Source organism: Mustelus asterias, chromosome 15 (assembly GCF_964213995.1).
Source record: "Mustelus asterias chromosome 15, sMusAst1.hap1.1, whole genome shotgun sequence".
NCBI lineage: Eukaryota > Metazoa > Chordata > Chondrichthyes > Carcharhiniformes > Triakidae > Mustelus > Mustelus asterias.
Window position 1 is genome coordinate 59,084,295 of NC_135815.1, and position 16,103 is coordinate 59,100,397.

The 16,103-nt window shown below is 38.5% G+C and overlaps 1 protein-coding gene across 5 annotated transcripts in view; it reads left to right on the forward strand.

The window, feature by feature from the left end:
• The window catches only part of scaf8 (SR-related CTD-associated factor 8), a 179,715-nt gene extending 165,727 nt beyond the window's left edge, over positions 1 to 13,988 (forward strand). For all 5 annotated transcript variants that reach the window (XM_078229954.1, XM_078229955.1, XM_078229956.1 and 2 more), the window contains 5 exons: positions 3,426 to 3,550; positions 5,817 to 5,967; positions 8,000 to 8,068; positions 9,599 to 9,844; positions 11,209 to 13,988. In XM_078229954.1, the coding sequence (XP_078086080.1) occupies positions 3,426 to 3,550; positions 5,817 to 5,967; positions 8,000 to 8,068; positions 9,599 to 9,844; positions 11,209 to 12,227 (1,610 nt within the window). In that variant the 3' untranslated portion in view covers positions 12,228 to 13,988. The remainder of the gene's footprint in view (positions 1 to 3,425; positions 3,551 to 5,816; positions 5,968 to 7,999; positions 8,069 to 9,598; positions 9,845 to 11,208) is intronic.
• Positions 13,989 to 16,103: the final 2,115 nt, after the last annotated feature.

A 16,103-nucleotide genomic window follows, 5' to 3' on the forward strand; every position in this document is an offset into this window, starting at 1 on the left:
TGCTGCCCTATATAGCGCTGTGGAGTCTGAATCGTTGACCGGTTTCAAGAGGGAGATAGATGGACATATTTCTAATAAAAAAGGGAAAGAGGGATATGGGGAACAGGAGGGGAGGTGGATTTGAGACCAGGAAGAGATCAGCCATGATCTGATTGAATGGCGGAGCAGGCTCGAAGGGTTGAACTTGCCTTCTTCTGCTCCTAATTCCTATGTTCCTAAATGTACTTAATAGCAGGATCCGTTGATCAAGTTAAGGGGACAATACTGTCACTTGCACCATTGTGCACAGTAAAGACATTAATAGGACGAGTGTAGGCCATTTGGCCCTTCAAGCCTGATTTGCAATTCAGCTAGATCATGGCTCTACTCCATCTTCCTACACTGTCCTCATATCCCTGAATGACCTTAGTACTTAATAAACTATCAACCTCTGTCCTGAATTTACTCCCACCTGAGCATGCAGAGTTTTCTGGATTCAAGAATTCTGGAGATTCACAGCCTTTGAATAAATAAATTTCTCCTTACCTCAGCCTTAAATACTTGACCCATTGTTCTGAGATTGGATCCTTGTGTTCTAGGTTCCTTAGCCAAGAGAAACGTTTTCTCAACATCTGTTGAGTCCCTTCAGAATTTGACTTGGATCATCCCATTTTAAAAAGCCCAAGGAAATGTAGGCCTAGTCCACTCTTATCTGTCATCGAAGACATTCCTCTCATTGTCGGTACCAATCTAGTGAACCTTTGTTGCAATCTCTCTAGTGGGGGAAAAGTATGTCCCCTCAGGAGTAAGGGGACCAAAATTGCATGCTACCACAGGTTTGTCTTCACCAATGCCCTTTAAAATTGTAGCAAGATTTCTTTACTCCAATCTCTTTGTAATAAAAGCTAACATACCTAAAATAATCTTGCTAATTGTTTGCTGTATCTGCATGTAAACGTTCTATGATTCATGTACAAGAACACGCTAGCCCCTCTGAATGTAAACATTTTCCAGTCTTTTCACCATTCAAAAAATGTTCTGCTTTTTTTTATTCTTACTAAAGTGGATAATTTCACACTTGCTGTGTTCTATTCCACCTGCCATGTTCTTGCCCGTTTGTCCAACCTGTCCATATTCCTCAACAGCTTCTTGGCATCCCACCTAATTCTGTATTGTCAATGAAATTGGATATATTACACAGTGCTCTCATCTAACTCATTAATGTAGATTGTAAATAGTTATGGGCCAAGATCTAGCTACAGTCTGCCAACCTTGAAGGTTTTTTGTTCTCTGATTTCTGTCCATATGTTATCCCCAGGACTCCTAATTTTGTGTAGTAGTTTCCTCTGTGGCATTTAATGAGTTGCTTTCTGAAAATCCAAATGCACTGCATCCTACCTGTTATCATTCTCAAAAAGCTCTCAGGGAACGATCAATAATTGCCTGCTGATGGGCAAGGCAAGCCAGTAAGATCGCAAAAGCACCAAGAAATTAGGCTCGTGCCCGATTTGTTACCTCTTGCGATCTTATCAGCATGGATATCCGGCACGATCAGCTACGCGCCCATTTCTGGCTCAAGGCTAAATAAATTATTTAAATCGAATTTGTGTGTAATTTAAATAGAATTCGTGAGCCTGGGACTCTATCGTCCAGGCTCACTTACCTCTGTGGTCTCACCAGGGGAGGTTCTCTACGGCAAGAATCACAGCTGGTTCCCACCAACGGGGCCCAGACATGATGGCCTCGCTGGTAGAACCAGAAGCCATTGAGGCCCTCGGGGAGGTCGGGAGCAAGGGGGAGTTCCCCTTTGGAAGTGCCAGCCTGGCAATACCAAGAGGATGGGGCCAGACCGGGGGTGGGGCAATCGGTGGTGGGAGGGGAACGCTGCGCACTCTGCAATGCGATCGTTGGGGGACGGAGGGAGTCCGCGGCCACTCTGCAACACGATCGGTGGTGGGAGGGGGAAAAGGGGGGGTGGTAATCGCCGTAGCTAGAGAGGAAAGGCCTGCTTTAGGCCACAGAGACTGGCTGAGAGCAGCAGAGGCTGAGTGAGCAGAGAGATCTTTGCTTGCACAATGGCATTCTCTGCTGCTTCTCAGTCAGCTTTCTGTTGATTTAAGTCCCTCCCCCAAGAGGCAAGAAACCGGTTTTGAGGGGGCTTTTTTTGCTCTCAGTGCATAAGATCGTAGATTTGACTCATCCAACAAACAGATCACAAGCTTTCCTGTTTTCAAACTCGTTCTGGACTTCGAATTTTTTTCATAAGATCGTCCCCTAAATTTTTTGAACATCTTTTCAGAAATCCATGTTGACTCTGCTTAGTCATGTTATGATTTTCTCAGTATGCTGTTACCACCTCCTTAAAAATAGATTCTAATACTTTGTCTACTACTGACATTAGACTAACTAGTCTAAAGTTCACCATTTCCTCTCTTCCTTTCTTAAATAGTGGGGTTATGTTTTCTACCTTGTAATCCTTGGGAATTGTTCTGTAATATAAGGAATTTTGAAACTTCAAATCAATGTATCTTTTATCTCTGCAACTACCTCTTTATGTAGATTGTTAGGTCCAGGGAATTTATAATATAAAATTTATACCATAAGTCAGGAAAACCTCATAATTTACTGAAATGTATTTAAACTTCTAAAATATTTTTCTCGATTTTATTCATCTTTTAGCTGATCCCAGCTTCCACTTTGACAACTTATAAAAGAAAATTTGGTTTGCAACCAGCAACAAAAAATTTCAGTCTCAAGTGCCGTAGTTGTGTGCTATCTGTGACCAGGCTAAGCTTTGCTGAGTAGAAATATATCAGTCATATAAATTGCCAAATCGGTATAACATCAATAGTTCTTGCAAACAATGCACAAACATGTGAACCTCAACTGTAACACTGTAAAGTTAATCTTTTTCCTTTGAGCTATTTACTCCTAAGCTTTTATTGCTGTGACCACAATTCCTAGAATGTAATCAGACAATGCCACTTCATCTGTTCCTGTTCTACTGCATCTTCTTCAGGAAGAATCTAGTCTCCAATATCTCCTTTACCTCAGTCCCCGATAACCTAGTTAAGATACATAGTACATAAGATGGAGATAGGTAGCTCATATTTATTTTGAATTGCTTTTTGTCTACTTATTGAAATATCTTCATAGTCACCCGTTGCAATTTTTGATATGTGTGAGTACTATTAATTTCTACATTTCTATTGTTCATCACATTACTTATAACTTGTTTGAAAGTGTGTTTTCTTTTTAATTTCTTGACATAACAAATGTTAAGCAGCAACAAAATATTTTAAACAGAAAAAGTGGAAATTAAAAGAGATGTAAACCTGTTTTTTTTTGTAATTTGTGCACTTTAAATTGCAGTGAGACTGTTCTGTAATCTTTCTGTAATTTCTGTAATCTGTTGCCAAAAGGAACATTCTAACATTATATTTCAGAGTGGGAGTCGAGGAACTCGGAGGCTGTAAAGGAGACTGTGATCCAACCTGTAACTACTGAAAGCACTCAACCAACATCACAAGCAGAGACATTCACTCAAGCTGTCACTATGCTTCCTGTCCAGGTACCAGTGTTATTTAATATTCAGAAAGTACACTTCCACAGTTTTTTTTATCGTTCACTTTGTAAAATGTGCTATTTTGGTTGCACAGCAAATAGAGAATGTAAGTTTCTTCCATGAGTAAGAAAAACCTCATAACTTTGATTCATTAAACTTGGGAACTAAATTCTACTGTTTGTGACATTGATGATGGAGGTGTATGTAAAGTGGATTGCCTTGACTGTAAAGTGCAACTGTCATTTATAAGTATAATTTCTTTTCCCCAGAAGTATTATTGATAGTATCCATTTTACCTCATGCAAATCTGTCACTTCAAGTTTCCTCTTGTACCTGGGAGCAGCAAACTGCTGAAAATGATAGTGCAAATCTGAAAGGGATATGTGCTGAGAAAACCTATTACATGCTAAATATGGACAGTAAATACCTCATCTTGGGCACAATAAAATAACATTCGAGCTGTCCAAACAATTAACCTCTTGGTTTGCTTACAAAGACACATGCATAATTCTTTGAGGAGGAAAGAAAGAGTTCCTTGTATATGGCACCTTTCACAATCTTGGGGCGATCCAGAAAGCTTTACACACACTGATGCCGAAACAAAGCAACTAAGGTCCCATAAACAGCATTGTGATCATAAGCAGGTGGCCTTTTTTAGTGATGAAGGTTGAGCGATAAATATTGCTCAGGACACTGGGGGGGAACATCCTTACTGTTGTTCAAAATGGTGTCATGGGATGTTTGACATCCACAGGGCCTGTACTTTGATATATTTTGTGTTTCTGCAGAATGTTTAAAATTTAGATTTTCAACAGGCAGTCAGTTTATGTGGCAGGAATACAGCTCAGATGCTGGAAAAGCAGGATATTTACTCATTTTAGCCATGTAATCTTTACTTAGGAGGGGGCTAATGGACTCTTATTTACAAAAGATTTCCCCTGGATTTTAATTAAAGGAATCAAAGGTAGGTTTAGGTATACAGGGTCTTGTGCTAATGTGGTTAATAGTGGGGATGTAGCAGAGAGAAACTGCATTCTGTTCAGTTTTGTGGCTGGGATTGTTTAAAGACAGAAGTCTCCAAACTGGTCTCTCTCAAAGTCTCTCTGACAGCTTCAAGACTTTCTACATCAATTTATAGAAAGTATACCTGGGTTTGCTAGCTGTATTTAAAATGGCATTTGAATCTAAGAGGACTGTAAATAGTGCTAAATTAGATGTTTGCTTTCTTTTTTCCACCGTTGTTCAATTGTTAAAAGTTAAGATGCTTCGCTTTGTTGGAATTATATTTAAACTGTTATGAATAAAGCTTGTTTTGACATTAAAAAATCCCTAATTTGTCAATAGAATTACTCTTGGAGCAAAACATCCTATCCTTACAGTTATGCCAAAATTTTGAAAAAATGTTGGGGTCAGGTCTGACTTCATAATGTACCTTGGGATTTGATCCATGACCCTAACAACTGGTATGCAACATTCCCTCAGTAGTGTACTGGAGTATCAATTTAAATTATGTACTAAAGTTACTGGAGTGGGACCTGAAAACAAAAATAAGAGTGCTGTCGCTGAAATACAGCTGAAAGTTATTGAATAATTCTGTATAAATGGTGGTTTGAAATGCTAGCACTGCATGGAAGCCAAAAATGAGACACTTGATGGGTAGGAAGCAGCTACATGGAGGGAGTTTTGAAATTATGTAAACGTGAAGTACTTTGGACAGCATATTATTTTTCAGTTTTATCGTTTTAATATGATGAGTAGTGACCTTTTAGTTCATACCTTGTGCTTCGGAATACTATGTACATCCGTAGTTCCAGCACGACCAACATCTTGCTCCTGGAGTACATTCTGAGCTGTCAAACTAAACTGCAAGCTAAATGTTGGGACATAATTTCAATTGGTTTGCCTCCTTATGTAATACATAAGTCAAAGTACAATTTACCTGAGTGTACATTGTGTAAATTCAAGAATTCTTAACTTATCCCACAGTGACCTCATAAAGTTGGAATCCTATTATTTAATTTGTGAGAACTTGTGTTTGTCACAGTAAAAGTTTAAATACATCAGGTTGTAAAAAATTTGATACAGTAACTATAAATGGTGAAGGCACTTAAAGGAAAAATATATTCTGAGGTTAACGTGTGCCTAGCAATTTTCAAAATCCAAGTTTCAGTAATCTTTAAATTTGTGAATCTCAAGTTTTTCTTCAAATTAGTTACACAATATTACATCAGAACATTCATTCTTTGCACAATTAATCATAATTTGTTTTCAGATCCCAGTGACTCCACCTGTTTCAGCAATTGGTATGGTGCAGCCACCAGCCTTTCCTGTATCAATGTCGATACCTCCTCCAGGCTTCAACCCGGCCATTCCGCCACCTCCATTCTTACGGCATAGCTTTAATCCTTCACAGCCGCCTCCAGGTACAGAATGGTTTGTTTTTAGCTGTTTTGTGTGCAGTACTGGTCCTCCATATTAAACTTGTACAAATTAAGTTGTAATCTAGTTGGGTTTGGTTTCCCACCATTTTAATTGTTTTAGCTGCATTAACAAAATATCAATAATCAACATGCACCACTGTAGCAACATGGTTGAAACTGATAATTCAGCATTTGGAAGTAAACTGCCACCCTTCACTGCTTGTATTTGGTGTTCGAAGTCCAAATTTCCATGCCACTTTACTAACAGATTTTAAGAATGATTTTTTTGTAATAATCTTTGAGGTTCCTTTTTCCATCGATAGGCCCAATACAGCAATTGCTGGTGTTATATTTGATAATATTTGATAATACTTGATAATGTATATAAACCAAAAATTTTGCAACAGTATTTGATTACCAGATTGATGTTGTGGCCCTTACAAATGTTAGAATTTCCTTAATTTTGATGCCAACAAATTGGCAATTTAGACAGTGGGTTATAACAGTGCTTCCTAAACTTGTTTGTAGTGTGACCCCATTTTAATGCCTCATACTTGTGAAGCCGGGGTGAAACTTTGAACAATACAAGAGTTGTCGCGTGACTTGGTGGGATGGGGAGAGAGTTGAGTGTGCTCCACCTCCCCCTCCTTCAACTCCTGTGCCCATCCCCTCACCCCACCAATCCCAAAGTGTTCATTCATTCATATTACTTGGTGATTATTGCAAAAAGTTGTATCTTATGCGTTAAAGTAAATGAAATTATTTGTCAAGCTAGAGAACGGAATGATCCCACAGACACTGGAAATTGAAAGAAACGTAGAAAATATCAAAATGTGCAATTTGTTGGTCAGCACCTCTATAAACAAAAGACTCATTACACATTTTGGGTGTGTAGGCTTTTTTTAGAATGGAAAACTAAATGGAAGGGTGTGCGGAAATAAGTGGATGTGCCAATCCAGAAATGAAGTTTATTAACCTGCAGACTGCCTTGTGGAAAATTATTAGCTGACATAAAGTATTATCGTGAAGTAAAGATAATGGGTAAAAGGGAAAAGTAATGCAAATATTTGCAGAAGAAAATACACAGGAAAGTCCCAAACAGAAAGACGTGGAAATGGGGAAGAATAGAGTGTGAAGATGAGCTGTAAATGCAACAGATCAGAAATTAAAATAGAAAATAATAGGAACACAGTTGATCAGCCAGCACTGAGAAGAGAAAGCCATTAACATTTAGGCCTCAGCCGTCGTAGGGTCAAAGTTTATGTTGTTGACCTTTTTATTTGTTCAAGGGATTGCACTCGAAAGGTCATGACCATAACTGATTCTGAGTACAGGTAGTGACTGCCCTGCAATATTTTCTGTTCCATTTTAGTTGTCTATTGTCCTCCATCTCCCAAGTTGTCATAGTAAAATTTAGGTGATTAATTTATCATAGTAGGTGCAATCAGACTTGAAGAATCATGGATTATAAATTGATTGTAAAAATCTGTTTTCTTATTTGTCAATGCTGTTGTAGAAAATGTATATAGTGCAGATCATTCCAGAAACTCTTCAGTTTTATTGCATGATTCAAATCATAGTACATCACTTTAAGTTGAATAACTTTCAAATGAGGGAAAGAGAGTTAAAGACTGGTTCCTTTTGTGCGTAGAAATATTTATTTTAGTACAATTTTAATAGCTGATAAGGTAGATTATATAACTAGAAATGGGTGGCGCAGTGGTTAGCCGCTGCCTCAACTCAAAAAATTATGCAGTACTTAATAATTGGAAAGTGCAACAAATGTTATGTAATTTGTTTATGCCTACCTTGACTTTGTTTTTTTTTTGTAAATTTTGTACTATTCAATAAAAATATGAAATGATTTATTACAGTCAGTTGCATAGATTGAGCCCTTTACTATACAATATTGGTTTGAACTGAGTTATTATGAATATTGGTTGAGTTGAACTAATGCAAGATATCTTCTGATTTAGGTAAAACAAAATAAACATAATTTGCAAAACTGAAGGGCTACTTTTAATCTCAAATGCAGGTTACTTACCACCACCCCCAGTTGTTCCACCTCCAGTTGTTGGACCTTCGATTCCTCCAGTACAAACCTGTGAGTATCATTAAATTCTTTGAGGGTGCTTTATATACATGTCCCTTTTTAATGGGTATTGTTGTGTAAGGTTATATAAAGTTGATTAAAGGTAAACTTGAAAGACCAGGTAGTTTTCAATTCTGTTGCATTAACATTTTATTTGCTGAGAAGAAAATGCACCAGGGATTGAGAATTTTTTGTCATTTGGCGGAATTCTGACTTTTGAATAACAGAATTCCATCCTTTTAATTATTTTTGAGTTCTACCTCCCACGCAGCCAAAGCTGGGAGGAGAGAGTCTCAAAGTCTGGAATAGCTCTGCTAGCAGCAAGGCCAGGAGCAGGCTTAGGGGAGCCACAAGGAGGGTGCAATCTGTTGCTGGCTGTTTGTTGGAGCCATGGGATTTGCCAGGAGAAGGGAGCACAGCCCAAGTCTTGGTGGGGTTCAGCATGCTGGTGAGTGGTGGGAGGGGAGAGCAGAGGCCTTGAGTCTTAGTGGAGTTTGGTAGGCCAAGGGCTGGTGGGGTGCAGCAGAGCCTGAGTCTCAGCAGAGTTCAGCAAGCCGGAAGAGTTGGGATAGGAGGATGATGAATGAGTGGGGAGAGAAGGATTGGAGAGTTCAGCTGCTGAATGAGTGGAGGGAGAGGGTTGGGGAAAGGAGTTTCTGCGTGGTGGGGTAATGGGGTTGATTTACACTGTGTATGTTTAGTGGTGGAGGGCAGATTAGGATGTCAATGAGTCTTCTCTCACCAGGGAATTGGAAAGCTTGCTTGAAACCTACACGTTATGAAAAATAATGATGTAAAGTACTTTAAAAACAGCTTTCATTTTTCTACGATATGTTGGATCTATAAAATGGGCACTTTAATTATATGCTGAATGTTAAAATGCTGCTTTATTGCTGTTTTGTTTTGCTGGCATCTAAGATCATGTTAATTTTCAATAGTTTTTTAAAAATATATATTCTTTCATGGGATGTTGAGATTGCTGGCAAGGACAGCATTTGTTGCCCAACCTAATTGCCCTTGAGAAAGTGGTAACAATAGGGCCACGTTGAAGAATACTATGTGAAGGCACTGCTGTAGTCATTTGCTTCGCTTCACATGTACATGATCCAGCAAGATCTTGTTCTGTTGTCAGTATAGACTTCATTCTGTATTACCCCACGAACTGTATTGAATGCGGAGGTTTCTGGTGATTTGATACAAATTCATTGGTCCACATTCTTAATGATAATAGAAGGTAAACAAAGTAAAACTAACATTCCTATACTATTGAAGTCTAATAATTTTATCTATTTGAAGTGTCCTGGAAGTATTTGCATTCATGACAGATCATAAAAATTGTTGTAATTATATGATTCCTTGTCACAGAAATTTAGATTTTTTTCGGCTGCTATTTTTCAGACCTTGTGTCTTCGTCTGCTGTCATCCCTGAATGCATACTTTCTGGACTGTAGATATGAAATAGATTGTTCTGGATTTTGGTTGAACATTATTCTTAAGTTTGTTGTTTAAAATTAACAATAGTGCAAAAAAATTATTTTGCAGCTCTAGTTTGCCCGCCTCTTTCCAACACCCAAGACAGTACAAAGGATTCCCCGTTTGGGAACCTACTTTCACATATAGGCTCTGGGCACAGCAGTCTCCCAACTCCTAGTATTCCACCAGGGGGTATGTTTAATCCAATTGGCACACAGCCTCTCTCAACTGGTCCAGTTGGATCAAATGATTTGGGGGCATCACGCACAGGCAATCAAACGTCGTCATCAGAAACAACATCTACATCTGGGCCAGGTATGTACATTCAGTTCACATTATTATGCACTATTTTAATAACAGTAGCAAGTTTATCTCCAGTTACATTTAATATTTTCAGCATTTTCCTTATCTGCAATGATAATTGTTATTTTAGAGAAGTTTGCATGCTGTGGTGGTTAGATATACAAATAAACTATAAAACTGACTCGGATTGAAGGAAACTATTCTTGTTTTGCAAATGCAAACTTTATTTTTTTCATCTTGAAATGGGAAATGTCTGTTTTCCTTGCATGTAGCATTGGATACCTTTTTCCATCATAATTGCATGCAGTTGCTGACCCTTTATGCATAATGTGTGGCCCTAATTATGGTATTAGTGTATAGGAGTTGGTAATTTATGACAAAATATATAATCTATTAACTTTACATTTGGTTGAAATAATGAGACATTGATTTTTTTTGGCTTTTCGTATTTTAATGAACTGTCATTTTGTGGGTAATTTGCAAATGTGCCGATCTGAAGTATTGTGTTAAACTACTTGGGACAAAGCTTAAAAGATTTTTTAACTCGCCTGTGTAATAGGAGGAGTCCGCAGCTTAATATTCTCAGTATTGCACATCCAAAGCTACAAATTTTATACAAGAATACTGTAGTCTCTTGTAGTTCTTCATTTCATCTGGGGTTAATTAGAACATCTCACATATGTTTCAACAGTGTGCAGGATTAGTAATTGATTTATGTATAAACAGTCTCTCGAGAATATTTGATTCTCAGTTGATCCTACTTCAGTGACAGAGTTACAACTGTTACTAGCTATATAATACATTGATTTTGTGATTTTAAAATGTGGATGGCAAATGATGTGTCATTTGTTCATCAGTGTATCATATCATAGCATGATACGATACTAGCTCTTCAGTCAGCAAGTTAACCAGTCTCAAGTAATCCTAAAATAGCAACTAGAGCTCTGCATGTTGAAGAGAAATTTGAAGACTGTGTCCGCATGCACTGCTGCCAAGAGGCTTACTGCAAAGTGACACTAATGATGTTTGAACACAGGTTATTTGTCTCAACAAGTGAATGATGAATGATGAGAGGGAAGTTGAATAGAAACCTCCCCACTCTCAACCATGGAAACAGAATTTGTGAAAGTAGATTATAATTTCTTGACTCGTTAATATTTCTGCAGCTAAACTGAAGTAGTCTTGATAGATTTCTCTGTGGAATATTTATTCATTTTAAACATGGACAGTACAAAATATGTGGGCTACCAATTTAATACTTTATAATTTAACACCCATGTAATGGGTTTTCATATACTCTATCATGGGGACGGTGATATGATTGTGTAAACCTGGCTAATAAGCATAAAATTTATTGTGAATTCTTGCTGTTGCAGGAACTCCAAGTGCAGTATCCAGTGGGACTGTTCTGGGGATGCAACCATCAACACCTGCACCCGGATTGCCAAATTTGCCTCCACCAAGTATGGTTGGGCCAAGGATGCCTGGAGTCCTTCCACTGGACGTGCGTCCTGGAATGATGCCTCCCTCACCAGGCCAACGGTTCCCATTGCTGATGCCACCTCAGCCAAACATGCCCCCTTCGTTATCAATTGATGGACCTCTTCACCCGGGGTCCAGAGCTCCCTTTCCACCAGGAGGTTCTTTCAATAGGCTTGAAGGAGCATTTACAAGATCTGCAGTCCCCAGTGCTGACAGCAGTACTAATGCAAGCCAAGCTACAGGAGATGAAAGAAGATCTGCTGGAAATGATAATTCCTTTCAGCGAGACAACATGCAACAAGAAGGTGACCGAGATTATCGTTTCCCGCCAGTGGATAACAATGACAATCTTGGAAGACGGGATCAATTTGGATTTGGTTCAGACCAAAGATGGGGCTCAAGAGATTTTGATGAACGTGAGCGTCGTGCTGTGCCCTTTGGCGGTCCTAAAAGTTTTCATGAGGATCATGAAAGATTTGGTGGAAGAAATTTCAGGTTTGATGGTAGAAGTGGTCCGATGTGGAACCGAGGTTTTGACCAGGAAGCACATAGGGATCTTGATGATCGCAGCAGGCCTTGGGAACGTCAGAGAGATCGTGATGACCGAGATTTTGGCTTTCGCCGAGATGTAAATGGCAGCCGTTTTGGAAGAGACAGAGAGCAAGATCACTGGGTTCCTCCTCGGCATAGGTTTGACTATTTTCAAGGGACCACTGATCACCAGAAACCGGACAATAGGCCTCGGGTAAATGGTGATTTCTCAGAAACAAACAGCCAGCCGCCAAACAAGGAGCTTGCAAACAATGACCCAGAAGTGTCTGTTAGCCTTGCATCTCCATCAGATGAAAGCGTGGAGAAGGATGACTTAGAAAATCAACCTGTAACCGAAAACACAGATACCGAGGGGACATAATCGTCAAACAGTATGACGGTATTTTGTATAGGTGGTCATCTGCAGTGGACAAAATGGTTGACTGGAACTTGAGAAAAGTCACTGTTGTCTGCGAGACAATTTAATCCGATGTACATCTTTCACTCTAATAACTGAAGTTAATGTGTACAACTGACCTGTACAGACTGTTGTTCTTTAGTTGAACACGGTAGGTAACGACATTTTTTTTTCATGCTTAGAGGCCAGAACTCCCACATTTCTTTTAATTTGAGGAAGATTATAATAGCTTGCCAAAAAAAAATTTTAATTGACCTTCCTATGGAAGAAAGGTAAACGTGTAGCTGTTACGGCTGGGATGGAATAAAAGTGGTTACAGTAATACTTGAAAAAAGGGCATAATCTGAATTTCTCCATCCCCTGAAGCTGCTACAGTATTTAAATTTAATGCTTTGATGAAAATGAGTTATTGTTTTATGTTTTATCCTGTTGACAGCAATCGCCTAGCCCATTCACAGTGAGCAGTGCAGTACTGAGGTGTAGGAAAAAAATTGTAATACTTTTCTGTTTTGTAAAAAAAAAAGACATTTTAAATCCTCTTATAGTCTGGTCTCTGTTAATCCCCAGAATAAATGTTTGTGATTTGTCCCTCGTACTGCAGTGAGTAACGGCTGAAAAAAAATCATTTGAATGTTGGGTGCATTCTGTTTTTAGATGCTAATAAAACGTTTGTTTGATAATGTTGTGATCTTCAGTTCATCTGGTTTTTTTTTTGCAAAGGAAAGTTGCCATAAAAAGAGGTTTAATTTGGCATCAGGAAATACATATAGAAAGTGCCCAAGTAGGAATGAGGGGAGGTGGATTCAGAGTAATTAAATATTGTAGGAGCTAAGATTTTTCTCTTGAGAATTGCCTTTTATCTAGCTATCCCTTGTTTTCTGCTTTGCAACTTCCAGTAAGAGTATGGGACAAGCTGGGTCCAGACAATGCCATTTGCTCTATTCCACTCTGTGGTGATTCAGCAAGAAGGCAGAGGTAAATGTTCAGGTTTTCTTTTCATTAAGGTGAGACTTTTGCTTCCAAAAAGAACTCCACCTGGTGATCCAATTGGTGCAAAATGAGTTTGAATGAAAGGGATTTGAACTTGCAGTTCAACCTTTTAGTTGGGAGAAACGTGCTGACCTAACCTGCACAACTATGACTTGTTAAAGTGAAAATCCCCATAATCATTTTGTCCTTTAAATATGATTGGTAAAGAACAAAAAAGGGTGAATTGTCTGTTAGGACTGATGTTTTTCAATTGAATGCAAAAAGTAAATTGTGTTCTGGACAAAGTAACCACATGCCAGTGCGACAGCATTTTTAGCATTCTGTGAAATTTGGTCAAGCCTGTTTCACATCTGCTTTAACTATCATAATTTTGTAGCATGTTAGTCAGCAGTGGTTAATGCAGTGCCCTAAAAGTTTGTTTGCTCTTGTTAAGAGGTAGATGTGTGTGACTTAACCAGGATAAACAGCAAAATTGTACAGGATTTCATAAAAATTAAATGGCCAATCCATCAGTGTATATTGATAACACTACTCACAGAGCCAGATGTTATACTAGTTTCACCCTAAAAATGTAATCCTTATCAGGTTATTTGTGCTTACAGCATTGTGGGAACCAGGGCCTTCTGACTTACTGCTTTGAATATTGGATATATAAGTACAGGTCAATGTTCTATCGATCAGTTCTCTTTGTAACTTTTACATGATTGTATTTTCCAATAAATAGAGTGTGCTTGAGATTTTCATTGTACAGCTAGTCAGTGTATTGACAGTTAGTGTAGTGCTTTTCCAGTAAGTAAGCACTACTGAGAGTTCAAGTATTTCTTTTAAAAGGTGGATCTGAACATGTAGCTGATTTGCCTAATCTGTACTTCATAAAAACATATCAAGAATTGTTAGCATGTGCCCAACCTGCAATTCTAACACAAATTTACAAACATGTGGAAATCAGTGCTGTAGTCGAAACTTCGGTTCAAATGTAAATTGAGGATTGTTAATATGACTTTACAAAAAAAAAATAAGACAAGACTTGCAATCAAAGCAGGTTTGGGGTTTTCACACTTTAGGAGAAATTTGCTAAGGAGAAATATTGAAGAATGAAGAGCTTGGGGTAGTGTATTGAAGTACCTGGAATAAAAGGGCACACTCAGGTGCCTGCATGCCAGGAAGAAAGTAAGTTGTATTTTTCCAGCAGCTGGGTAAAGAGCAATGGTGTTGGAACCTTGAAGCAGGGCATCCACTCAGAGACACCAGTAAAATACAGTAGTTTGCTCACCATCCTTGGAACAGAAAATATCTAATTCCATAATATATTTAGTGGCTCGCTGATGTTGTTAATTATTTACAGCATGAAGATTTATAAATCTATGTATCTACTTATTGTGGACATTAGAAACCTAATACACATAAAAGGATAAAAATGATTGTGATTCGTGGATGAAGAAATAAAAACCTACAAATGCTAAAGCAGAAAACGCTAAAAAATGCACAGCAGATCTACAAGCACCTGAAGAAAAATTATATAATTTTGCTACCATTTGTATTTCCTTTTTTTAAATCTGTACATGATCATTACACCCATTATCCATTTCAGCATTTTCTGATTCTGATGTAGGACCTAAGTTATGGAACTTCAAAACTGATATTGGAATTTGGGTAACAATTTTGGATGTGATCAAAATTGCGATCGAATTTTGGAAACTAAAGGAATGAAGTGATATCAGAATAGAACAGGAAAGTGCAGTTAATGCAGAAATTCAGCCATGATCTTATTGGAGAGGAGAGCAGGTTTGCGAAGCCATACAGCCTTCTGTTCCTTATGTTCTCGGGAGATTGCTAGAAAAAGGACTATACTGTTGAACAATGGTACCAGTAAGCAACAAAATTCGCCAAAAATACCCATGCACAAAGTCAAATTGTGTACCATACAGTGCTTATGCCATTGGTGACATTTTGCAGGGAGTGCCATGAGCAAGATGTCACTTTTTCTATATCATTGCTTCTATTTAAGGTGGTAGACTTCTTGGTAGAATCGCATTATTTCAAACCCCTTGTTCAGTCAGTGATATCCAAAGTTTTGTATAAATTGACATGGACCACAGAATTGGACTCCTTAGTTTGTGCTGTGGATGCCATTTTGATAGCAAAATGACATCTGTGTTGCTTGCGTACATTTCTACTGTGGCTTGTGCCAAACACCATCTTGGTGTGGGCATTAGGAGCACCAGATGTAGACAAGAGTAAACAGATTGTGACATCTGTAATGCAGATTTGACACTAGCGCTGCCATTTTCAAATTCATTACTCAGCTAATGTCATCTTTTAAACATAGCTGAACATGGATTCAGCAGGAACACAAACACCCAACCAGTACTTTTAAAGTAATCATCAATTTGTCAGTTAGTTGCTGATTAATCTCTGCTGACTGTTTGAGTTTATGGAAGTTCTTAGTGGTTGGAAGAATTGGTGAAGTCGACATGGAGTTGCGCTGCACATTTTAAAGACCCTGGTTGTGCCTTAAAAGGTTTTGGCCAGGCCATTTGCTCTTGGCCATGAGTACTAGAGTTGAAATTTCCTTTGAAATACAGCATTAGATGGAGCAGAGGCAGCAAAGATGAGAATGTGCTGTTTCAGAGGGAGGGGGAAGAGGCAGTCACCCAAGTCAAGTCCAGTGTCTACGTCATCTGCACTTTACAAACAGCACATTCATAGAACTCTGTCACCTCTTACAACTGTACCAGGGCAGGGAAAGAACAGTGCTACGATTGGCTGCGAAGGTCAATGTGGCCCAGCATTTCTTAGCATTTCGGTCCTCAGAATGGAACTGGCAACATATATACAATTTCCTAGGTT